Here is a 26,521-nt window from a genome sequence, read left to right on the forward strand (position 1 = left end):
GGCGATTTTTTCAGAAATTGCATCTATCTTGTGTTTTGGAATTGCCAATGTCCCAGCCTATGAAAGAGTTAGTCAGTGAAGGCTTCTGAGTACAAAGTAGAGAGAAAAAGGCTGAAAAGGGCTTATGAAGATTGGATGAGTGGGTGTTCATGAGAGTGAGTGTAATGGGTGTGTTTGGCAGCACGGAGGGAGGAATTCTATTTTAAGAGGGAAGAGTTATACTGGATGAAGACTCGCAGGAATTTAGTTTTACGCCACCCTTGCCCAAGTGCTCAGCATGTGTTCATGGTGTTGTCTGCTTGTCAGGATAGTATTGGTTGTAATTCTGAGTGTATTGAGGGGTGCACGTGTCAAGGAAGGATGGGAGTGAGCTGTTGTTGACAGAGGTGGCCATGTCAGGACAGGGGTGAGTTTTTTTTGTAGAGCGTCCATAACAGAATAGATAAGAAAAAGATAACTGGTTAAAGACAAGGTAGAGGAGAAAGGGGTATTAAAGAACTTGAAAGTAGTGCAGGTGTGTTGGAGAGGTTGCAAATGTTGCAGATGGAAAAAAATTAACTAAAAATGATAATGGTTGTTTCAGAAGAGAGCAATTAAGGTAGTCAAGGCAGAGAAACTATCAAGGAAGTGTGACATAACTCCAGGAGGCCAATAAATCACGAAAATCCTTAGGGAAACTGGAGAAAATAGAGGGCGTGAGACAAAAAAACAGTATGCGTCCAAGGCTTTAACAAAGTGGCAATCACTCAGACTAATCCAGCTGGCGTCCTTGTTATTTCCTGGCACTAATTGCTTAAAATCCTTTATGGCATTATCATGGGAATGTCACCTTCGATCACATCATGCTTTTCATTACTACCAGCTGAAGGACTATATCAAATCCTGTCTGTGAGCTTCAAAAGGACCCCTTGCAATGCCCACTGGTGGATAGGGCGATGAAACAACAGTCTTACCCTATGTCAACTCCATATTATCAGCTTCTACAGCAATTGATGTTGCCAACATGTAAATTTCTCCTGAAATCATTGTAACATTGCATTTTGGCCACAGTGACCTTACTCATAGCTATGACTGAAACACATTAGCAGCTTTTTACTGTGTGCAACCTATGTAGCCAGTAAAGATTTATAACATTTTAGTACACCGGGTTGCTGGCTCATATCTATCAACATTACAGTGCTAAGGGACTGCACGTCCCAGCCACAGGCACCGGTCTTCAGTCACAGATAGCGTCATCAGCAGTAGAGCTTGGGTATTGTATCCAGTGACTCTTGAAAGTATGGTAAGACAGAGAAACCCCTTGAAGGGTACTGGGCAACCTACAAAGTCATCATTAACGAGCTATGGAGGGAAACCCAATTTAAACTTCTGCATAGGGCCTTCATCTCAGCCTTGATGGACCCCAATAACCCTCTGTTGGCTATCTGTTCCTGGTGTGGCACAAGCAGACCTACTCTGCATTGTTTCTGGAATTTCACAGCGATAAGCTCCTACTGGGACCAACTATTGCAATATATCTTTAGAGTTACTGCTGTTTAGTTGATGAAATAACCCCTACTGTGCCTCTTTGGTTATGCTGAACATCTAAATCCAGCTTCTTCGTGAACGCCTGCTCACTTCCTTCTTGGATACTTCTCTGCTTGTTGACGGCCCAGAGAATCCTGATCAAGGCCTAGACCTTGCCAACAGCCCTAACAGTCACTGCTGTTAAGAGATGCTATGGTCCATAATCTTGGGCCCCACAAAATGGTTCTTTGTTAGATGCAGGGCTTTTATAAAACACCTATTTTCATTGGCTGAAATAGCCCAATTAATGTCCACTTCTCAGTACATAGAATGGTATGCAAGGGCCATTCTCTCTCAACTCACTTGGCAAACTCAAACACCCTACTTCTGATCATAGTTCTGGACATAATCCCCCACCATCGTTTCATTTATCCAACATATCGCCCTGAGAGCATTTATGGTTAATGCTCTTACTCCTGATATCAATATATCTTTAACACTGTTTTTGTCACCATGATTAGAATGATAGCTCAATAAGAACGATGTAACTCCTGATCAGTTGTTTTTTGGAGGTACCATTTATTAGGCAGGGCATCCTAATTTGCCCACATTCTTGATATGCTTCCGCTAGGTTGGGGGCTCATAACTACTGATATTTGTTGATTGTTTTCTTTCATTCTTTTAAGTGCTAAACCTGCATTTTTTAGTTGAAAAGTGCTGATGCCTGTTATCCTAGTTGTGCAAGTATAAGCCTTTGAATTTTTTTTTTCTCTGCTCAGGCATTATTGTTTCCATTTTATTTGTGTGACATTTAGAAAATAAATAAAATTTGTTTTAAAAAACAAAATATGGTATGCATCAAAATAGGAGAGTAGGCAGGGAGGTGAGGGAAAAGCTTTAAAAGTGTTTTGTGGGGATAGAAGGATTCCAGTTCTTACTCCTTTTCCTTTACTGGGTCTTGGTGAGCAAATTTAGTGGGGGCCACCATAGGAGAGGGCAGAAGGAGAGGCAGTGTCAGATTCCTGATTCCAGGTTTTAGTAACAAGTTAAGAGTTGGAGGTATTTTTTTTTTCTTTTAGTGTTTATTATATCATGTGTTTTTTTTTTTTTTGTGCTTTATTTGTGTAAATGGGGTTACGGAGTTAATTTGCTAAGGGCAAAAAAACTGTACACTTTGCAAGGGGACTTTCCCCAGAGTTTAGTGCGTGACATGAAGGTTTGCTGACCTCCTATCTTTCAATCATATACAAGGAAAAAAAAAAAAGTTTTTTAGCTTACATCACGGGATACAGAGCAGCCATAATAATTACTATCTGGGTTATACACTACCTATAGGTGAATGGACACTAGCAACCAAAAAGACAGGAAGTCCCCCTCTATATAACCCCTCCCATACAGGAAGTACCTCAGTTTTTTCACCAGTGTCTTGGAGCTGATGGTAATGGTTGGAGAAGCTCTCCATATTATTAAATTAGAAGAAAAAAGATTAGGCTACAATCCCGGTTAAGATTTTTGGATCGAAGGGGCAATCCGAAAATGGAAGACTAAAAGGATGGTACCTCAAGCTCAGTAAAGGGAACGAGGTATTGCCTGTAATGTGACCTCTTGGGATCCTGGGATCTGGACCCTTGGTAAGACTAACTCCAAAGGTGTTCTGGTAGGGTGCCCTTCAGATCCAAGGGAATGTCCCCAAAAATTAGTGGAACCCGGTCCTTGAAAGTCGACAAGTGACAGAACCCGCCGTGATGGGTGAAGATTGAATCCCAGTTATAGGCAGAATCCTGTGGCGGGAATGGTAAGTTCACTTTAATTTTGATGCACTGTTACCTTCTAATTTACCTGATACCGGGTGTCATGTTTTATGTCTCCACTAGAGGCAGTATGTATATTCAGCTGTGACCTGCATACCTTGGATGCTTGGATGCCTTTACTGCTCTCCACCCCTTAAAGCTTGGCAGACAGCAGGACTTTGTACATCCCCCCCACGCATCCACTTACCCTCTGTTGCTCATGTTCAGGGAGCACCTTTGGTGGCCATCCCTGCGGCAGGAGATCATGCTCAAGTTTTGCCTATTTACATGCACGAGTGTGCACGTGGAGCCGGGAGACGGCGTGTCCTTGATGCATTGGCGTGCACATGGCATGCAGACATGCACATAGCATGCCGCACATGCGCAGTAAGGGGCGGAGACGGCGCAGCATTTGAGGAGTGTTCCCAGCATGTGAGCTACTGTCAGAAGCTGGATAGGACACAGAGCAGCTGCAGCTGGGTGCGTGAGTCACTGTGAGTGGATGTTTACAGGCACTGACAGGTTCTGTTACTTTGGGAAAACTATGCTGTTACAGCTTGGCACAAGCTTTGAGTACTCTAAAGAGTACTTCAAGTTTTCTTGTCTGGAGCAATGTCCTCCCAGAAAAGGAGTGGGGGGGCACAGCGAGGAGCACAAGTGTGCCGTCTTCAGGATTGGAAAATCCTAGCCGTGCATCCTTTGTGTTAACCTCCCCTGAGAGGCTAGGGGCTACTGGCCAATCTGAGCCATTACGGTTGTCAGGCATAGTAGCCACATCTAGTGCTTCTGTCTCAGCCTACGTCACTAGGGACAATTTGGCATCAGCTTTAGTCGGCCTTGAGGGAAAAATTGCTGGCATGATTGCTTGTGTTCCAAGGAGGGAGGAAATGTGATAGATCCCCCTCCCCTGAGCCCCCCTCTGTTTTAGTTCAGGATTGGGCAGAGGATGTTTTAGTTCAGGATTGGGATGTGGAAGAGGTAGCTGTAAATGGCTTGGAAGAAGGCCAAGCAGAGTATTCCACTTCTGGGGAGTTCGGGTCTGAGAAGCCATTCTCGGCCTTTCAGTCCCAGAGATTGTTAATTCAGTCTCTCACCGAAATGGTCCGGTCTGGATATAAATTACCTCCCTTAGAGATTTCTGAAGTCTCTTTTTCCCTCATTAGGCTCATTACGCCCTCCTCAAAATTCTCAGGCTTTTCCCTGGTATATGGTGATTGGGATCATCCTGATTTTTATTCCTTCCAAAAGGTTTTCTTTGTTGTATCCTATGGAGGAAAAATTCACAAGAAAATGGAATATGGCTACAGTGGATGCTGCTATTTCTTCTGTAAGCAGACATTTAACCTGTCCTGTACACAATGCCCAGGTTTTTAAAGATCCAGCTGATAAGAAATTGGAATTTTTACTAAAAGCTTCCTTTGCAATTGCAGGGTCTGCAATACAACCGGCATTGGTGGCTATTCGAGTTTGTCAATCTTTGAAAGACCGTATTAAACGGGTGTCCAGGAATGTTCCTTCTCAGGGAGAGTCTGCTGAAGATTTAGCAGATTTTTTCGGGCTTTGTGTTTTGCAGTAGATGCTTTTAAGTATTCTACACAGCAAATTATACGGTTTGCTCTTCTGTCAGTTTATATGCGCAGAATGCTCTGTTTAAAAAGTTGGTCTGCGGAATTGCCATGTAAAAAATTGCTAGTTAGCTTTCCCTTTTATGGGGAGCGCCTATTTGGTGATGATCTGGACAAATATATCCAAAAGATTTCAGGGGGAGAGTGCGCTTCTACCAGTTAAGAGGGGAAGTAAACGTCCTTCTTTTAAGGTGTTAAACACTCAGGTTCCCAGTACTTATAATCCCAGGCAGTTTCGATGGCCTCAGTCATCTGAATCTAGAGGCAAGCCTTCAGGTCAAGGGCAAAAGAAACCCTGAGCCCAGAGGCCTACCAAGCCTAGCTCTGAATCTACCTTGTGAAGGAATGTCCCCCACTCAGTCAGGTGGGGGGGAGGGCTGCTATAGTTCTCAGAGGCCTGGGTGGAAATAATTCAGGACAACTTGGTTATTTCCACAGGCTCACAGGGGAACAAACTAGAATTTCTGGTGTTTCCTCATCCTCGGTTTGTAAGGTCAAACATACCTGCAGATCCTCTAAAAAGAAGATCCTTCTTTCTGGCTCTCCGAGGTCTGAAGCAGTGATGCAGAAGTTCCAGACGACGAGAAATTCAGAAGTTTTTACTCAAACCTTTTTGTAGTCCCCAAGCCAAACAGAGATGTGAGGCCTATTCTGGATCTCAAAGCTCTGAACCAATTCTTAAACATTCGCACAATCCGAATGGAGTCAAGTCGCTCACTCATGGCCTCTCTGCAAGGCGGAGAATTTCTAGCATCCATAGACATCAAGGATGCATACCTTCATGTGCCAAGTTTTCAGGCCCATCAAAGGTTTTTGTGCTTAGCGGTGGAAAACCATCATTTTCAGTTTGTGGCCTTGTCCTTCAGGCTGGCCACGGCTCCGCGAGTGTTCACAAAAACCCTAGCTCCAGTATTGGCTATTCTAAGGTCTCAAGGAATAGCAGTGGTAGGATACCTGGACGATATATTACTTATAGACCAGTTGGCTTCTACTCTAAGCCAGAATGTGTTCCCGGCAGTTCAGTTCTTAGAACGTCTGGGTTGGATTCTGAATTTGGCAAAGTCAGTGTTGCAAGCCCAGAAGGAGGTGGGATCGGAGTCTAGAGTATCTGGGTTTCCTTGTGGACACAGTATAGCAAAGGTTTTTTTTTCCACCAAGAATGGTCGTAGCCCTGAAGGATCTAGTTCGGATTGTAAGATGGAAAAAGTATCCTTCTGTACAACTGTGTATGAGGTTGCTAGGGAAGATGGTGTCCTCATTTGAAGCAGTTCCCTATGCCCAATTTCTTGCCAGACCTTTACAGAACAACATTCTGTCAGCCTGGAGCAAAAAGATCCAGGTCCTAGATTGTTGCATGTCTCTAGTATCGAGGGTACGTCAGAGTCTAGGTTGGTGGTTGGTAGCCAGGAATTTGGAGAGTGGGAAATCCTTTCTTCCAGTAGTCTGGAAGGTGGTGACTGCAGATGCCAGTCTCTTCGGGTGTGGAGCAGTTCTGGATGAATCCGCTGTCCAAGGAAAATGGTCCTGGTTAGAAAGGAGCTTTCCCATCAATATCCTGGAAATCCGAGCGGTTTGTCGGGCATTAAGGTACTAGACTCCCAGACTTCGGGGTTGCCCTGTCAGGGTACATTCCAACAATGCCACGGCTTTGGCCCATATCAACCATTAGGGGGGTACCGAGGGTCAGTCAGCCCAGAAGGAGGTGTGGTCACATCCTATCCTGGGTGGAGAAATTTGTTCCATACCTGTCTGTGGTTTTCATTCCAGGAATAGAGAACCGGCAGGCAGACTTTCTGAGTCACCAGCAGATGTTTCCAGGGGAATGGTCCTTACACCCCGAGATCTTTGAATTCGTTTGTCAATGATGGGGTGTCCCAGACGTAGATCTGTTGGCATCCAGGTTCAACAACAATTTGGAAAAATTTGTGTCCAGGACCGCTCGCAGTCGGAGTGGATGCCTTGGTGACTCCCTGAGAGCAGTTTTTCCTGATCTATGCCTTTCCCCTGGTCCAGCTGCTGCCACAGCAGTAATTCTGGTGGCTCCAGCTTGGCCCAGGAGGATTTAGTACGTGCACATTCTAAGGTTGGCGGTGGGAAGGCAATGGATTCTCCCACTGCGTCTGGATCTGCTCTCTCAGGGTCCGATATGTCACCCTGCTTTACAATCTCTAAATTTGACGGTTTGGCTATTGAAGCCTGGAATTTGAGGGAGTGGGTTATATCTGGTCCTGCAGTCTCTACCGCAGGTTTTAAATTTGGTCCTGGCGGTTCTACAGAAACAGCCTTTTGAGCCGATTCGGCATATTCCTCTGGTTCTTTTTGCCAGAAGGTTAGTCTTTTTGGTTGCAGTACCTTTAGCTAGAAGAGTGTCAGAGTTAGTGGCTCTTTCCTGTAAAGAGCCATTTTTGATCCTACATCAAGATAGGGTGATTTTACGTCCACACCCAGTGTTTTTGCCCAAAGTGGTGTCCACTTTTCATTTGAACCTGGACATTATACTGCCTTCCTTCTTTCCAAATCCTCAAACAGCAGAGGAAAAGTTGTTACATTCTCTCATTGTAAAACGTGCATTTAAGGTCTATTTGAAGATGTCAGCTTCGGGAAGACTGAAATTTTGTTTGTGCTGCCAGAAGGGCCCAGGAAAGACCAGGCAGCATCTAGGTCTACAATTTCTTAGTGAATTCGCCAGGTAATTTTCCAGGCGTATGGTTTAAAGGGGAAGGTTCCACCTTTTCTGGTAAAGGCAGACTCTACCAGAAGAGTAGGTGCTTTTTGGACAATTCGCCATCAAGCTACTATGGGTCAGATTGGCAGGGCCGCTACTTGGTCTTCAGTACATACGTTCACTAGATTCTGTCAGGTGGATGTTAGGACCCGGGAGGATTCTGCATTTGGCTGCAGTGTGCTGCAGGCAGCTATGTAGACCTTTTCGGTCTGATGGCGTTTTTTTTTTCCTATTCAGTGTCCCCCTACCCTCAAGTGCATTGCTTTGGGACGTCCCAGATAGTAATTATTATGGCTTCTCTGTGTCCCGTGATGTACGATAAAGAAAATTGCATTTTACCTACAGCTTGCCTGTAAAATCCTTTTCTTGGAGTACAACACACAGGACACAGAGGTCCCTCCCCTTTTGTCTGGGATGTTTATTGTTTGCTGAAAAATTGAGGTACTTCCTGAATGGGAGAGGTTATATAGAGGGGGGCTTTCCTGTCTTTTTGTTTGCCAGTGTCCATTCACCTGTAGGTGGTATATAACCCAGATAGTAATTATTATGGCTGCTCTGTGTCCCTTGATGTACACCAAGAAAAGGATTTTAAAGGTAAGCTGTAGGAAAAATCTAATTTTGGATATTCTTTGCAAAGTGAAATTTCACCATATTCATTACATTTTGGGGAAAATTCCCTTGCAAAGTGAGCAGCTTATTCGTCTTTAGAAAATTAACCCCAGTATATCAACTGCTGAGAAAATACATGTCATTATGTATTTTTCACACTTTAGGCTTATCATTTGGGTTTTTATTAGGGATTGTTAATGTGGTGAGCTACACATAAAGCTTGAAAGTTCTTTCATGGCATCTTGATGTTTGTAATTGTAAATATATAAATGATCTTTATTGATGGTGACAGATGGTTCAGTATAAACACGCTCTAAGTCATAAGTAATATGTTCAGAATAAGTCTTCTGGAAGGCTGTACATCTGTCTAAAGATCTTGTGTAGAGATACTAAAATGAAGGTCATTGTGGATTTTTACACCAACTTTAAGCTTGTCTGTTGGTGGCCATTGTAAAGAGGTAAGGTTAAAGTGAGGTGAAGATGTGAGATCTTTACAAAAGACAAAACCTGTGCAGCATTAACAAAGACAATATCAACAACAGCACAGTTATAGATAACTATAGCTGTACCTTTTGACCAATCCAAGTTTAATTATATATATATATATATATATATATATATATATATATACATGTGTGTATGTATGTATATATATATATACCGTGTATGTATATATATATATATATATATATATATATATATATATATATATATATATATACTATTGGTCAGAAGATATATAACACTTCCACAGGTTTTTTTTTTTTTTAATTATGCAGTTTATTGTCTCAATGTACTCTGGAACCTTCTTGAGGGGGTACAAAACCCCTGCGTAATGAACCAAAGATGTAAAAATTTGATCTATCAGTCCACCAAACTGCACCAACTAAAGATGTATTTGCCGATCAGAATTTTTTTTTTTTATTTAGCGGTGGGACAGCTTATTGGTTTAAATTCTATTGCATTTAGATGTGGGGTGGATCATGTAAAGCTTGTGCACCCACCCCTGTTTCCCATATGAGACACAAGCTTGGAGCAATAAATATGACATATTGCCATTTACACATTATGTACAGTCGGGAAAATAATTATTTGATCACCTGCAGGTTTTTTATTTTGTTTGCCCACTTATAAAGTAGTGAAGGGTCTATAATTTTTATCATAGATGTATTTTAAATAATAGAGACAGGATATCAACAAAAAATCCAGAAAAAAAACACATGGTACAAATGTTATAAATTGAGTTGCAGTTTAGTGAGTAAAATACGTATTTGATCCCCTACCAACCAACAATAATTCTGGCTCCCGCAGACTGGCTACAGTATGTGATCATGTGGTACACAGATTAGTCCTTTAAATTTAAGAAGTTGCTCCTAATTACAACTTTTATACAACCTATGTGTATAAAAGACACCTGTCCACAGAATCACTTTCTTCTATTCAAACCTCAGTATAATGGGCAAGACCAAAGAGCCGTTAAAGGACGTTAGGGACAGGATTGTAGACCTGCACAAGGCTAGAATGTTTTGCTTGAGGTTCAAATACTTATTTTACTCACTGAACTGCAACTCAATTTATAACATTTGTATTGTGTTATTTTTGGTTGATATTCTGTCTCTATCATTTAAAATACACCTATGATAAAAAAATACAGACCCTTCATTTCTTTGTAAGTGGGCAAACTTACAAAATTTGCAGGGCATCAAAACATTATTTTCCCCACTGTATGCACACAGCAACCCATATAAAGTATGACTATTGTCCTTTTGTGCCATGGTAACCTCACTGGTAAGCTTGTAACAAAAACATAAACTATAACTAAACGCAATTTTTTTTTTTTTAAGTTTTGGATAGACTGGAGAAGGTTTAAAATACCTTATTTGTCTAGAATGCCTCACTATGTGTCCTGTTAACTGTTATCACCAATGATTAAAGTGAAAGAAAATCCCAAATACTGAGTTGTCACCAGAACAGGAATAGAGGGGGATTCTTGGACTAAGTTCTGGTGATTAATAAAGGATTCCTTCACTTTGGCAGCATTTCCTGTATTGGTTATGAGACTGTAAGTGAAGAGAAATCTTCCCAATGGGACACAGATGGTAAAAAAAACACCTGGCAGGGGTTCTAACCCTCCCTCACCCTGTCCAAAAAAAGTTTTGCCTTTAGTTCTCCTTTAAGCTCCTATCAATACTTTACAAACAAACATAAATAACATTTCATAAATACCAGATATACTTTTTTAAAAGATCCAGTGGCTTTTAGTTTGCTACTGTTACATGGAAGACATTTGATAAGTTTCTTTATGATAATAATAAAAAAATTGGATCCACAAATAAAGATTATTATTGATATTTATTTTTAACCACTTAAGCCCTGGAGGATTTGGCTGCTCAAAGACCAGGCCCTATTTTGCAATTCGGCACAGCGTGACTGTAACGGACAAATGCGCGGTCGTGTGACGCTGTACCCAAATGAAATTGATGTCCTTTTTTTCCCACAAACAGAGCTTTCTTTTGGTGGTATTTACAAAAATAATAAACAAAAAAAGAGAGACAATTTTGAAAAAATAACAATATTTTTCACATTTGTTTTTTATATGAAATTCTCAAAAAAAAATGTAAAAATCTAAAATTTTTAACATTTTAGGCCAATTTGTTTTCTGCTACATATTTTTGGTAAAAAAAATCGCAATAAGCGTATTTTGATTGGTTTGCACAAAAGTTATTGCGTTTACTAACTACGTGAAAGATTTGTCATTTTTATTTATTTATTTTTTTATCTAGTAATGGCGGCGATCTGCGATTTTTTTTTTTTTTTTGCGGGACTGCCACATTGCGGGGGACAGATCGGACCCCTGTTGACATTTTTGACACTTTTGGGAGTACCAGTGACATTACTACAGTAATCAGTGCTATAAATACTGTAAAAATGACGCTGGCAGGGAAGGGGTTAACTTTATTGGTGATCAGTGGGTTAAATGTATCCCTAGGGGCGTGATTCTAACTGTGGGGGGCATGGCTTGTGATGTAACCATAGAGACGTACGATCCTACATAGCAGGATCGTATAGTCTCTGCACTTACATCAGGGAGAATGACAGACGGCTGTGCTTACATCAGCCATCTGCCTTTCTCCCTCTCCTACACGAGATCGCGAGTGACCGGCGGACATCGGAGCCGCCGGTCACACGCGCAGGGATTTCAGGGAACGAGCGGGGGTGGGAGCACGCCTCCGGCGGCGCGCGTTCGCCCCCTACAGGCTCGGTAGCACGTGACGTACCCCTACGTCACTTTGCACAGGAGGGGCTGTCCGCCGCAGTCGGTCGTGCAGCGGCGTGCAAGTGGTTAAAGAATATTGTTCCTGACACATATCTGTCAATTTCATATATATATATATATATATATATATATATATATGTATGTCTGTCTTTATATATCTGTAAATAGACAAATTTATATTTCAGCTTTGTTTTAGCTTTAATGCTTTTTCCAACTTACTTCCCTTGTATGTTTAAAAGAAAACTCTCCCTGTGGGTTTTAAGATTAAAACTTGATTTAAAAAAAAAAAAATGGAAAATGAATGGTATTCACAGGTGTTTGAAAAGATAATGCTGAGAATGTTTGGCACTTTCCTTATTTTATTGCACCTTGATCAAACATGCTTTTTATCTCCTTCGATATGAATTTTGTAAGTCAAAGTGTGTGTCAGAAAGCTAAGAACTCAAGCAAGGTTTAATTTAATTGTGCTGTACAATCTAGAAGGGACAAACCAATTCAGTGTCCTGCCATTAGATGACTCTTATCAACATCATATTATTTCACCTTCTTAAATGCCTCTTGACATTGTGGGCAAGAAAAAAGAATTGCATATTTACATCTCTTGAGATGACAGGTTGTTAGGTCAGTGTATAAAACACTCATACTCAGTCCAATCTTCACCATATTGTTTTTATTAATGTAACAAAGGTCACAGAATGTTATTAACCAAAGATGTAGTGTGATTTATTTGTTCTTTTTTACTAAATAAGGAAACCTTAACTTAGCTTTCAAGTCTATAGATCAGAATGCAGGTCTTTCCATCATGCTAAAACTTTTCTATTGTTTTTTGCTTATTGCACTGACAATTCTGTGCTGACACCACCACCATACATTGATTCGTCTTCAAGTGTGGAACCACTAATTTAGAGATGCTGACATTCATAGCAGTATGTTATCTATAATTAGAGCCTTGAATATCCCTGAATGTTATTCATGAGTAATTTATCAGACATAAAGTACATAGCTTGTCTGTTGGAGGCAGGTATAATTCCTTAATTTTGATTAACCAAGTATAAATAAAGGTATATACTATGGGAGTGTGGTTCCTGCACTATCCTGGATTTTATACCAATCACTGTAATGCTGCGTCACATAAACTGATACTATAAAACAGTCACAAATGTATAGGTTTTGGGGGAATGTGATGCGCTTCAGGGGTATAGGTGAATTTATATGTATATAGTCTAAATAAAAGTGCTTCTGTGCATCTCTTCACCTTTTAAACAATTATATATATATAAATAAATATAATGTAAAGTGCTATTTCATATATTGCGTTTCAAAATAAATAAATACATCAATATCCTAAATCATCCATATAAATATAAAGTGCTGGTTTTTATATCGCATTCAAATACTATTATTCCAAAAGGTGAATCTGTGCAACTTATAACAATAATCGTGCTCTGTGTATAAAGTGCCAATATTAATTTCTCATCCACGATGTAAAATATATATACATATATATACAAAATATGTATATAAAAAAATATATATATAAAGAAACAATTAGTGTCCAATCCAGATGATGAACCAGGAAATTCCAAATTATATCTGGTTTTGCCAAATCAAATGCATAAAATAAATAAATAAATAATGGTGATTATATAGTGCAAGTTCTTTTCCTCCACCTTTAACCTCCTTGGTGTGGGCTTTGTTCAGTGATTTCACTTCTAGGTGTACTAGATTCTCACCTCAATAAGGATCATAATACACCTGTATTATTTGACCTGGACTAGTGGTGGTTCCTCTCACTCCTTTTTCCAGCGTGGTTTGTAGCCTTTTCTGAGAGAAATTACTCTCTTTTCTGGGATCCGTTGGTTCCTTTCAGGGGTTGTGGTTCCTATGGGGGTTTTTTGTTGCTTCCGTTGAATACGACATCTTAATTATCTCTCTCCTCCTTGGGGCTCATTAAAGCAATGGGGCCATCGTTGTGTAGTATATTAGCATTTCATTATTGAAAAAAATATAGCAAACTTACATTAAAAACCGCTTTCATCTGTGTAAGATTAACCGCCATGGGAGCTCCGTACCGTACCACACGTCACTTCCAGGTTCCTACGCGTTGTATCACGTGGCTTCCAGGAACCCGAAAGTGACGTGCAGTACGGGAGGGAGCTCCCACGGCGGTTAATCTTACACAGATGAAAGTGGTTTTTAATGTAAGTTTGCCGAACGGCCGATTGTCGGCTTGTTAGTATGATGCTTCCGACAACCGACTGCGACTTTTCGGCCGAACAAAATCTGGTGTGCATGCTATAAAATTTTTGTTGGCCGTCACCAGAACGGCCGATTGCTCGTCAGTCAGTACAGATTTCGGCAGACAAAAGTCAGATGAGCAAGACCGGGCATGCGCAGAGAAGAAAAAACACACGGAAAGTAAACCAGAACATGGCATCACTTCTGCAGTTGGTTGTTGTTGGCCGACAAAATTTGTGTGCAGTCTAGAGCACATTTCAACTAACACAACAACAACACTGGACAAAAGACGGCCGATCGGTCGGCCAACAATCGATGCGTGTGTACGAGGCTTAAGGCCCCATATAAGTTTAAAGGAGGTTACTGTGCAGGCAGCTTTGAACAAAATGTTTGCACTAGTGTTGTCAATGCTGCAGTCATTGGAACAGGGTAGGAAAAGGGTGGGATTTTAGGTTAGAGAACTGGAGTTGAGTAAAAGAGGTGAACTGGTGAGTTTTTATACCAAAGGGAACATGTTCTTTTAATTCTTCTTTTTTTTTTTTCCACTGTTTAGTAGGGCTATTTCTTCTCCAGTGACACGGCAGTGAACTCTATTGTACCACTTTTCAGTTCAAGATAGCACAAAATATTTAAAAAACAAATAAATTTGCCAGTTTTATAATAACTTTATTTAATATGATATGATGGCAAACTTCTACCCTTAAAAAATGAATAGGTACAAAGAATATATATATATTTATTTATTTATATTTATCCTACCTTCACCGAGTATTTTTTTTTTCTGTCAACATCCCCTCAAAGGTTAAAAGTTGTGAAGCAAAATGCCCCATGTGTTGACACTCATACAGGTTTTCTCCAAAACATGCTATAAAATTAACACTCTCCAATGCAACTCTTCTTTGCTGTACTAAAAAAAAAAAGTGTTTTCTAATTGGGTAGTCTTCATGATGCAAGCTAACTATTGTTTTTGTCATTGTGATTTATTGCAGAATTTTATGTTAGATTATGCCTTTGTGTATTTGGAATAACATATATTACCATTTTATTTATTTTTCTTTTAGTCTGAACCTGAAGGATTTTCACACTTTCATTTATATGTCTGCGCTGCCTTTCTAGTAAGATGGAGGAAAGAGATACTGGAAGAGAAAGATTTCCATGTAAGTGGTAATATTTTACTTTTACTTGCTGTAGCATATGGATTCAAATGAGGCCTGTGTTATGTGGCTATGGTGACTGTGCAATAAATCCCCTCAACAAAGTGAAGTAAGTACAGACAGCACGCTTAAACAATGTCACCTTTGGCTTTGCAGCCTCCTCCAAGCTTGGTGATTTGTAGAGAACCACAATTTCCAAAGTTGTTTCACAGATTTAGAGGCAATAGCTCTGGAAGTTTAGTGACACATTTCTTCATTGAAAGTTTTTTTTTGCAAACATGTTTTAAACAAGATTGTATGTACAGCATATTACAAATGTGTGTCTTAGGTCTGTGTACCAGTAAAAAATAGAGATTACAGACTTTAAGGAGACAATTCGATTTTCAGTATCTAGCCAAATGTTTCTGCTAACAATTGTGGTACATTATTTTGATCATATTTAAAGTTGAATTATATGTTCTATAGTCACATGTAATAATTTTTCAAGCTGGCTCTGCTATACGCTACCAAATTAATAACAATTTATTTTAGATAAAGTATCTGGTCTATATGCCATCCTTCTACAGGGATTAAAGGAAACTTGTATTGACAGAAATATGGAGGTTGCCATGTCTAACCTAGATAATTGTATATGCTTGACTGGCTTTCTCTTGTGTCAGTATTTTCTAAGTAGCTGATGTGGAACAAGCATTAAGAGCTCCCATGCTGTATGCTTGTTTTGGGTCAATGACTAACAAATGTACGAATTAGGTCTGAATTTTTTGCCTGAATTCACACCTGAATCGGACTCAAGGATGCACAGGACCCTTTTTAAATGCGGACCGCGGCAGCCCCAGACCTGTGTGAACCGCCTCCATTGTAAGCTGGTAACACTCACCTGTCATGCGAATTGGAGAATACGGAGGACCAGATGGTCCCCGGCAGCCTCTATGACTCTCGGAGGCCCGGGTGCGACGGTATGACGTCACGTCTGGGCTGGCAGTTGTAATACTGCTGTTGTCTCGGCTGGAAAGACCGAGATCATTTTTTTTTTTTTTTGGATCTCAGTCTTTCCTGCCTAGAGGAGATATGTGGTGTCTTATAGCCCCCGACATCTCTCCATAAAGAGGACCTGTCATGCCCTATTTCTATTACAAGGGATGTTTACATTCCTTGTAATTAGAATAAAAGTGATCAAAAAAATAAAAAAGAAAGGGAAAGTGTAAAAATATAAAAAGAAAATGAACAATAAATAAAAAAGCGCCCCCGTCCTTGTGTGCTCGCATGTAGAAGCGGAACGCGTATGTACATTGCCCCCACAGATAAAAACACCATTCAAACCACATGTGCGGTATCGCCGCGAACATTGGAGCGAGAGAAACAATTCTAAACCAAAATCTCCTCTGCAACTCTAAACTGGTAACCTGTAAAAAAAAATGTAAGCGTCGCATATGAAGATTTTTAAGTACCGAAGTTTGGCGCCCTTCCACAAGTGTGTGCAATTTTAAAGTTTGACATGTTAGGTATCTATTTACTTGGTGTAATATCATCTTTCAGGTTATACAAAAACATTGGGCTAACTTTAGTGTTTTGTTTTTTTTTTAATTTATGAAACCGTTTTTTTCCAAAAAAAAAAAAATGCGTTTGAAAATATGCTGCGCAAATACCATGTGACATAAAAAGTTGCAACAACTGCTATTTTATTACTTAAGGTCTCTGCTAAATATATAAATATATATATATATATATATATATATATATAATATTTGGGGGTTCTGAGTAATTTTCTTGCAAAAAAATGATGATTGTAGGATTGCCAGGATGAGGAGTGCCAGAATAGGATTGTTCACTTTTAGTCACGACTGTCCTAATTCTGAATTGCTTAGTTCAATCTGGTCTGCATAAGAATGGTCAGATTATCTAAAAATATGTGATTCAAAGTTTCCCCAATTCTTTAAGAGAGTATGTAAATCACAAACATTTGGCTTGTGTTTCCATGCAGATGCCTAATATAAAGGGAATTTAACAATTCAGGATCCATATATTGTGATTATCAAACTTATCAAACTATATGATCCTCCATAGAAGGAAATAAAACTTCATAAGTGTATTTACACAAATTGAAGATTTCGCTGATTTTTCAGTTTACCCTATTAGCAAATCACTTAGCTCATTCCTACTTGGATTCCTGCACTTTGCCAGTAGCATTGGTATATATACTTTGATTGAATTTAAAAGTCCACATGAAATACATTTCATGGTAAATTAATCTGTCTGTCTAGCTAGCTAGCTTTAAATTGACTGTAATCTTTGGCTTTATCTACAGTGACTTGCAAAAGTATTAACCCCCTTGACTTTTTACCTATTTTGTTACATTACAGCCTTAAGTTCAATGTTTTGTTAATCTGAATTTTATGTCATGGATCAGAACACAGTAGAGTAAGTTGGTGAAGTGAAATGAGAAAAATATACAGTGCCTTGCTAAAGTATTTGGCCCCCTTGAACTTTGCAACCTTTTGCCACATTTCAGGCTTCAAACATAAAGATATAAAACTGCAATTTTTTTGTGAAGAATGAACAACAAGTGGGACACAATCATGAAGTGGAATAAAATGTATTGGATATTTCAAACTTTGTTAACAAAAAACAGAAAAATTGGGCGTGCAAAATTATTCAGCCCCCTTAAGTTAATACTTTGTAGCGACATCTTTTGCTGTGATTACAGCTGTAAGTCGCTTGGGGTATGTCTCTATCAGTTTTGCACATCGAGAGACTGAAATTTTTGTCCATTCCTCCTTGCAAAACAGCTCGAGCTCAGTGAGGTTGGATGGAGAGCGTTTGTGAACAGCAGTTTTCAGTTGTTTCCACAGATTCTCGATTGGATTCAGGTCTGGACTTTGACTTGGCCATTCTAACACCTGGATATGTTTATTTGTGAACCATTTCATTGCTTTATGTTTTGGATCATTGTCTTGTTGGAAGACAAATCTCCGTCCCAGTCTCAGGTCTTTTGCAGACTTCATCAGGTTTTCATCCAGAATGGTCCTGTATTTGGCTCCATCCATCTTCCCATCAATTTTAACCATCTTCCCTGTCCCTGCTGAAGAAAAGCAGGCCCATTCCTCCTTGCAAAACAGCTCATGCTCAGTGAGGTTGGATGGAGAGCGTTTGTGAACAGCAGTTTTCAGTTCTTTCCACAGAATAAGCCGTACGCTCCATAAAGTTGGGCTTTATGGCAGAGTGGCCAGAAGAAAGCCATTACTTTCAGCAAAAAACAAATTGGCACATTTTGAGTTTGTGAAAAGGCATGTGGGAGACTTCCTAAATGTATGGAGGAAGGTGCTCTGGTCTGATGAGACTAAAATTGAACTTTTCGGCCATCAAAGAAAACGCTATGTCTGGCAGAAACCCAACACATCACATCACCCAAAGAACACCATCCCCACAGTGGAACATGGTGGCAGCATCATGCTGTGAGGAGGTTTTTTAGCAGCTGTGACTGGGAAACTGGTCAGGGTTGAGGGAACGATGGATGGTGCTAAATACAGGGATATTCTTGAGCAAAACCTGTACCACTCTGTGCGTGATTTGAGGCTAGGACGGAAGTTCACCTTCCAGCAGGACAATAACCCCAAACACACTGCTAAAGCAACACTTGAGTGGTTTAAGGGGAAACATGTAAATGTGTTGGAATGGCATAGTCAAAGCCCAGACCTCAGTCCAATAGAAAATCTGTAGTCAGACTTAAAGATTGCTGTTCACAAGTGCAAACCATCCAACTTGAAGGAGCTGGAGCAGTTTTGTAAGGAGGAATGGGCAAAAATCCCAATGGTAAGATGTGGCAAGCTCATAGACTTATCCAAAGCGACTTGGAGCTGTGATTGCCGCACAGAGGTGGCTCTACAAAGTATTGACTTTAGGGGGGTGAATAGTTATGCACATTGACTTTTTCTGTTATTTTGTCCTATTTGTTGTTTGCTTCACAATTAGAAAAAAAAACCCTTCAAAGTTGTGGGCATGTTCTGTAAATCAAATGATGCAAATCCTCAAACAATCCATGGTAATTCCAGGTTGTGAGGCCACAAAACATGAAAACATGAATACTTTTGCAAGGCATTGTAATTAGCCTACAGATGCCTTGTGTTTTGAGTCGTCTTAAAAACCTGCAAAATAGTGTGTCCTGGCATATGCTTTGCGTAAGTTTTTTTTTTTTTTTACAAAATTATAATGGCATTCACTTTTATATATTTTAGAGTACATTTGTTGTTAGCGGAGTTGTATTTATTTTAACTGGGTACCGTTCAAGGATAGTTATAATTTCATAACAGAAAATCTATAGCCTGTTCAGCTTTTCACATATCTCTTCCTTTAGCTTCTGCAGTAGTTACTGCTTATTTTGCATACAGGTTGCATAGTTTATAGAAGCGTATATGGAATCAAAGTTTATTCCAGAGGTAGTTGTGCTTTAGTGTATCACTTAACCATGTAGCCAATGTTGTAAGTTATTTTTTATTGAGTGTTAGTTCAGCATCTGTTGTCAGAACAGGTTTAAGATCTTTTGGTATTATGTTAAGATACTGCTATGGCTTTATCCTTGCTCTAGTTTGTCCAGACCAATTGATAATGACCCTAGGCTCTTCCCCCATAGATCTCTGAGGAAATATTGGCTGGCTTGGTTTTTCTTTTTTTTTTTTTTTTTTAATTCTCAGCCTAATATTTTTTACCTGAAATTAGGCTGGTGTCACTACATGTACAAATGGGAACACGCATGCATGCTTCACTGACCAGAACCCAGTGCAGAAACCGGGCAGTGATACCATCAAGTAGACTGTTCTGGCAATGTATCATTTGGATGTCTGGAATTAGAGACATGTCTGTGAGTAATTCTTACCTGTGGCACCTGCAAGTATGAATGTATTTTTATACATATTTATCCTCCTTTCTATAATTATGACAGGACATCTGTCTCATTAGATAACATGAGATATTCTTTTTATTAAGTGGATGGCTGGTACAATTTTATGAGCTAGTGGTCCTGCGGTTCCCACCATGTTGTAGGAGTGATCAGTTATGCACATAGTGCATGGGATGATATGACTTGCATTCCAGGGGGGAAGTAGGTGTATGCGGTCTGGCCCCACCCATTAGCTCATTGGAGGAGGTATGGGCTGCTAATGATCCGTGACCATTTAGGAGCTGGCTTGACACTGGTCAGACTTGGCTCTGAAGAATTGGGCACTACTCCCGAAATGCATTAGCTCTTCCATTTGATGCTTTTGTGGTGGGACTTACCGTCCAAGGCAGAAGCACATAAGTTACAAGCCTGTCTTTTATGTTTGTGAGTATCCATTTGTTATTTGGCATTTAATAAATTGTATGGTGGTAATGCACAAGTAGTTGCGCCCATGTGTGTTTTTTGTTGTTGTTAGACGGTGTCTGATCCTTTGCATTTAAAGCATGATACCCTTTTTATAACTAGCTGCTGAACTGAGTAAGACAACTACTGCCAAAATATTTTTTTTCCATTGAATTACTTTTTAAATGGTGTCACTTTAACCTGTATCAATAGGCCAAATCACTAAAATATTGTTGTTATTTAGAGATTTCTCGTAAAATAAATATTTATTGAAAAGTGTCCGTTTGCCTATACGCCCCAAGAAAAAGCGGGGGGGTGTGCTAAATATTTTTGGGGCTCAACTGGCACACCTGATTCGATTTAATACTAAAGGGCCATATGCTTTGTGGGTAAAAGCAGTGTTCATGTCCAAATAGATCAATGTTGCACTTGATGTGGCTGCCCTTTAAAGATAGACCTACCATTTTATGCCCATCCCTTTTTTTTTTTTTTGTTCCCCTTGGAATGTGGGATGGGTTAGCCTCCCCTCACAATCTACGGAAGTCACTTTTTGGGAACCCAGACTTCACCCCGGGCCTCCCCCCCAGCCATCGATTACTAAAAGGTTTATGAGCATAGCAGACTTCTGTGATCATAGGGGACTGTTGTCAAAGCAAGTTCTGATTGAAAAGTACCAGCTACCAGAGGCAGAAAGTTTCAGCTATGCCCAAATAACACATTATCTAAACTGCTTAAAGCATTCCTCGGCTATTGTGACAATGACATCTATGGAATACCTGTGTTACAAACATGATAAGTTAAAGGGCTACATATCAGAAATATATTCCATACTGACCTTTATTAATGTTAAACAGTTTTTTATGCATCAATGTAGAAGGATATGAGTGGAGTTTTGGAATTAGATGATTGGTACAAGCTGAATCAAGCAGCATCTAGGTCGTTTATTAATACTTCTGTAGTTGAAACCAGTTACAAAGTAATCCTGCGATGGTATATGGTGCCAGCTAGGATCTTTGCCTATGTCTCAGGGGCTATTCTGCTCTTTTTCTGAGGATGTAGTCTGGAGGGGACTGCTATATGGTGGCAGTGCCCCAGGTGAAGCGTTTTAGGATCTGAATCTATACATTTATTTATTCTCTCACTCAAATAAACCTGAAGAAGTCTCCTATACAGACATTGTTCTAAGCCCTGTGGAGAATGCCCAAGATATTCATGCAGGTTGATCTCTCTTAATTTTGTGGTGGCAAAGATAGCCATAGCCAGGTTATGCAAGTTTTGCAATGATACCTATAGCTTTGGTAGGGGCTAAACTGTCCTGGATAATTGGTTAATGAACGGCTCTCAATACCTAATGACAAACTTAAGCTGTTCGAGAAAGTCTGAAGCCCCTGGATTCAATATCTATCGGGAGACATCTGGGCTCACATAGTTTAGATAGAGGTCTGGGTTAGAGGAGTTGGCACATCCTTCCTTCTCTTTTTTTCTTTTCTATTCTTTCTAGTCCTTTTCTGTCAGTCCCCCTTTTTCTGGAAGTCGAAGTCCTCATACTAATTGTGCTGGATGTCGACTCCTTTTTTTCGGCTAATGGGATAGTTGTCTCCTGTTGAGACTTAGCTGTGACTTGGCTACCTCGGCAGTTTAATGTCAAGATAAAGTGACTAACTTGACCTTAGGCTTGATTATGTTGTAGCTTATCTCCAGGTCAAAATGTTTTTCTGCCGGGATGTTTGTAATTTTGTACCTTTTTAATCCTTTATCCTCACATAAAATAGTTTTTTTTCTGCATTATTTTATTATTCTCTCTGAAAGTAACCCTTTAAGGCTATTTCTCCAGCATTTCTTGATCAAGGGGGCTGGGTACCTGTGCCTTCTTATGTGCAGCAGGTCCCCTCAATGTTCCTAGAAGCTCTAATCAGGCAGTGTTGACATCGTTATGCTTACACTACCTGCAGTAGTAGGATCATTCCCACTTAACCTCACCTCTCTCCTCTCAGATCCTCCTCCCTCTCATCTAACACGGCTATGTCTGCTACTGTAAACTGCAGCCTCCTAATTGCTCAGGAGTCCTGCAGCTCCTAATTGCTCAGGACATTAACAGGGTGATATAAATCATAGGCTGTGCCTATGACAGGTTGGTGTGAATCATTGGACTTCTTTTAAGAAGAAAAGTGTTGATAGTTTCCCTGTGCTACTTATGCTGATTAGTGTCCAGCAGCTCCTAATTTCCCTCGAGCTATGGATACTGATAGTGATGCAGTCCATTTGCAGTTCTGTTTCACATAAAGCATACAGCCACACAAGGAACAGCAAACAGCAAAGCTTTTTTTTGAGGGTTTGTTTAATGTATCAGTGCCGGCACTTCAGTAGGATCCGTAAAAGGGTTTTGCTGTTTGCTATTCTTCACACAGTAGAGACTGACAAAAACAGGAAAGTATTACAGTATATGCGATGGCAAGGGAGTTTTCTGATTCCCTGTCAACACCCACAAACTGCCCCCTACCCCTCTTTCCAGCCTCTGCAGAAGTTTAGATTTAGACATACGATGATGTCACAGGGTCAGAAGAAAAGCATATCTTTCTAACAGAAACAGGTAAGAAAAATACGATTTGCAGTGATTAGCTATGGACATGGGCTAGGAGGTATGGGAAATATATTGGTTTTGCCTGGAGTTCACCTTTATAGAGCCAGTTTCTTGGGTAGGTACTGAATCACCCTATTAGCTTTGTGTATTTGGCATAGACTCTTGTATTGTTTCCTTGGCCTCTGACATTTAGGTGCCATGGCCATTGTGAAGTGTTTCACTTTTTCAATTTCAAAATAAGTAAAAAATGGCAACAAGGGCTCAATATTCAGAAAACCTCCCAGGTCAGTAGATGTAAAATACAGTGCCTACATATTGTGTATTGGGCAAAAACACAGCAATAAAAAATAAATCATCCAAAATATGTCAAAAACATGATTCAATAAATAAGTAATACTGATAAATCTTAAAAAACCAATTGGTATACAACCAAAGTTATTTGCATAAATATTTACAATATAAATCCTAAAAGTCTATTAATCCATAAATAATGTAAAAGATTCACCAATTTGTAAGAGGCTTTCACCAATAATCCGTGAAGTAGCGAAAAATACAGAGACTCCCACAGTGTGCACAACCTGACACCATCACCAACACTCTGCACTCACCCGAATATATGGCTGTCTGGATTGTAGCAGCAAATGCACTTTAATAACCCAGGTGGAATCCACTTCTCACACCAGATGTTGGTCCATTTAAGTTACTTTTGCACTGATGCACCTGCATCTCTATCAAGTTGGATGTAAAATATGCACTGTTAGAGGGGCTTATGGACTGGTGGTGAGAACCATTATCCTACACTATTCACTGTTTTGATACGAAACATAGACTTAAACGCATGCACGAGTATAGAGGAAAAATCATCGGATAATAATGGGACAGGCCTAGGGCACTCAACGCCTGCTCAAACCATCAAAACATGAAATGTCTTAAAATTTACATAGGAAGAAAGCAATTATAAGCTATTCAAGTGTATACTCATGAGTAGTGATCACTTGCCAAAGAACCAGCATGTATGTCCATTCATTATGTTGAGGAATTGATCTCAGAATATTTTGTGGCATTGTAACAATTTTCAGTTTAGGTGTCTAAAATCATTGAATTGCTAACAGCAGGCAGATCCTCTTCTATGGCAATATACAGTAGAAATCAGTTGAATTATGCTTCTCTAAGCTTTTTATCTTCCCACAAGTTCTTGCCTAAACTTGAACATCTGTATTCTCTGGAGCATTCATGTTTATACGGTAGTTGACCATAACTGCTACAGTAGGATGCAGTTCTCCTGATTTTGACAATTGCTTGCTACCGCTGGGCCTTTCCTGACCTATTGAGACAAAAATACTTATTTTTTAATGGCATTTATAACTTTACAGGGGGACTGTCCACATTTTTTAAACATTTTTCTTTGAGTAGGGCCTGATCTTAAACTCTGCTACTACAAAGAAAAAGGAAGGACTGTGCCAGCCTTTCTGTCACCATCAAGCAAGAAAATGCATTAGGCCTCAGGAACACAGGGCGTTTTATCCTGCCGCTTTAGGAGCGTCAAACATTTATTTTACAGCTTAAAAACACCTCATTTTGTGTGTCCATGAACCCATAGGCTTTTAGAAGCTGTAAGTGGCATAGGCTTTTTCAAGCACGTTAAGAAGACCAGCATTACAGCTGTAACAACACCTGACGTAGCTAAACGCGTGTTAATGCTGTATGTTACGTTAAGCCAGGTCAAGCATTTTTAAGCTGTTGTAATGTGATTTGGGAGTGGAAAATAGAAGAGAGCAGTGTTCTTTAAAAAACGCTGCCAAACATTAACACGGCTAAACGCACATTCACGCTAATGCAAAACGCTTCTAAAAGCACATTTTTAAAGCCGCCTTTTCCTGGCATCCGTACTAGCTTTGCAGCTCGTTTTTTCGAAAACCCTGTGTGCATGAGGCCTTAAGTGGGGTACACACTATTAGAAAATCGTGCAAATGATCATCCGATTTTCCTTGTCATTTCACAGCAAATCGGAACCGATGAATGAAAATCCATACGAAAATTATTGTACGACCAGGCTTTTTTTTTTGTTTTTTTCTGATAATATCTTTCTTTTCTGATTTTTCTTGTACAAAAATCTAACGAAAAGGGTAAACATTAAATGAAAATTGTTTTTTTTGTTTTTTTTTTTTTTTCCTGTAGGAGAAAAATTTTGGAGTTTGCTCCTTTGAGAATTTTCGTACAAAAATTCAGAATGGTCTGTCGAAAGTTGTGTACACATTATAGGAAAATCGTACGAAAAGTCTTTGGACGTAAATGTTTGCCCGATTTTCTTATAGTGTGTACTAGCCTTTGGATTTGTTTATTGCATTTTTAAGCAGCAGGTAGAATAAAAATGAATATCACTGTTTTTTATTATTGTTTTTCATTGGGTTTTATTTTTCTAGCATTTCTTTTCTAGTTAACATAATGTATATTCACAAAAGTGTTGACAGCTTTATATAACTCAATTTACTTTCTGAACAAGTACCTGCTTTCTGTTACATTAACTATTGTTGTAGCCACACATTTTATCATAGTTATTACTTTCTTGAAATACCTGATGCTTCATATTCCCATTTCCTTGACCTTATTGCTCAGTCTAGGACCACCTTGCCTCTTTTAATAGTTTTTTTTTTTTTTGTTTGATGATCCTGTCTGAGGAATTGTTAAGCTGACAGTGTGATACCTTCATGATTTGTGTCACAGCATTAATAAAATTGCTAGTGTCATTCTAGTATCAACTCTAGATATAGACAAACATAGATATAGTTTTAAGATTATATTTTGGGCTAGCATTGTCCTGTTGCTTGTAAATTCTAAATATTGATTTTTTTTTTTAGGACTCATATTGCCTGTTTGCGGCAATTAACACTGATGCAGAAACAAAAAATGTAACGTTATGTATATCTATACATACTGTACACACTATATCTTTAAGCAGTGATTAAATTCCCATTAAAGACACAGAAGATGCAGTTTAACTTCTTGTTTTCATACGACCATCTGCTACGTTAACCCTCTGTAGTGTTTCTTAGTGCTATGTATCTCGAAGTAGAAATAAAGTAAACACCTGCATTATGTCATACTTATTACTTCCACAACAAATAAGCACAAGAAATTGAGACTGACTCTGTTCAAGCTCCTTTAAGACAATTTCCCATTCACCCACAGCACTGTCTCTGTCTCCCCCTATTGGTTTAAAATTTCCCCCAATGTGAATAAAAATACCATTAATTAATACCAAATCGAAATTATTATAAAAAGATTCTCAATCTTCCTGTGCCGTGTGCACAATAACAAAACATAGTCCACCAGTGCTGCGTCTTTTTAACTTTCATCCTGTAAAGTGAAATCTATTGCAGTGCTTTGTGACCCCAATGGTTTTGCACTCACCAGAGACTGACGACCCCCCCCCCCCCCTGCTGTATAGCAGAAAGGGTCTGCCTTGCTTTTGGATTTATCCCTCCCAGGTCTTTTAAATGTGATCTTTCTCCTTTGCCGTTCTCCTCCACACTCTGTCTGGCTTTGTGGAATTGTTTCTTCAGCCCGGCCACCAAAATGCAGTGTTTGGTGTCTGATGGGGAAGGGAAGCCTAGACTGGAACACTGAGGCAGAGTAGACGTCTGCACAGGCACCAGCTCTGCGCCCTGTGTAATATAGGCC

The 26,521-nt window shown here is 39.6% G+C and overlaps 1 protein-coding gene across 1 annotated transcript in view; it reads left to right on the forward strand.

Annotated features, from left to right (window-relative positions):
* TBC1D22A (TBC1 domain family member 22A) overlaps positions 1-26,521 on the forward strand; it is an 860,932-nt gene that overhangs the window by 676,366 nt on the left and 158,045 nt on the right. Inside the window, exon 12 of the mRNA XM_082254309.1 lies at positions 14,832-14,927. Within this exon, the coding sequence (XP_082110435.1) occupies positions 14,832-14,927 (96 nt within the window). The remainder of the gene's footprint in view (positions 1-14,831; positions 14,928-26,521) is intronic.

This window comes from Pelophylax lessonae (genome assembly GCF_965119305.1).
Source record: "Pelophylax lessonae genome assembly, chromosome: 4".
NCBI classification, from domain to species: Eukaryota; Metazoa; Chordata; class Amphibia; order Anura; family Ranidae; genus Pelophylax; species Pelophylax lessonae.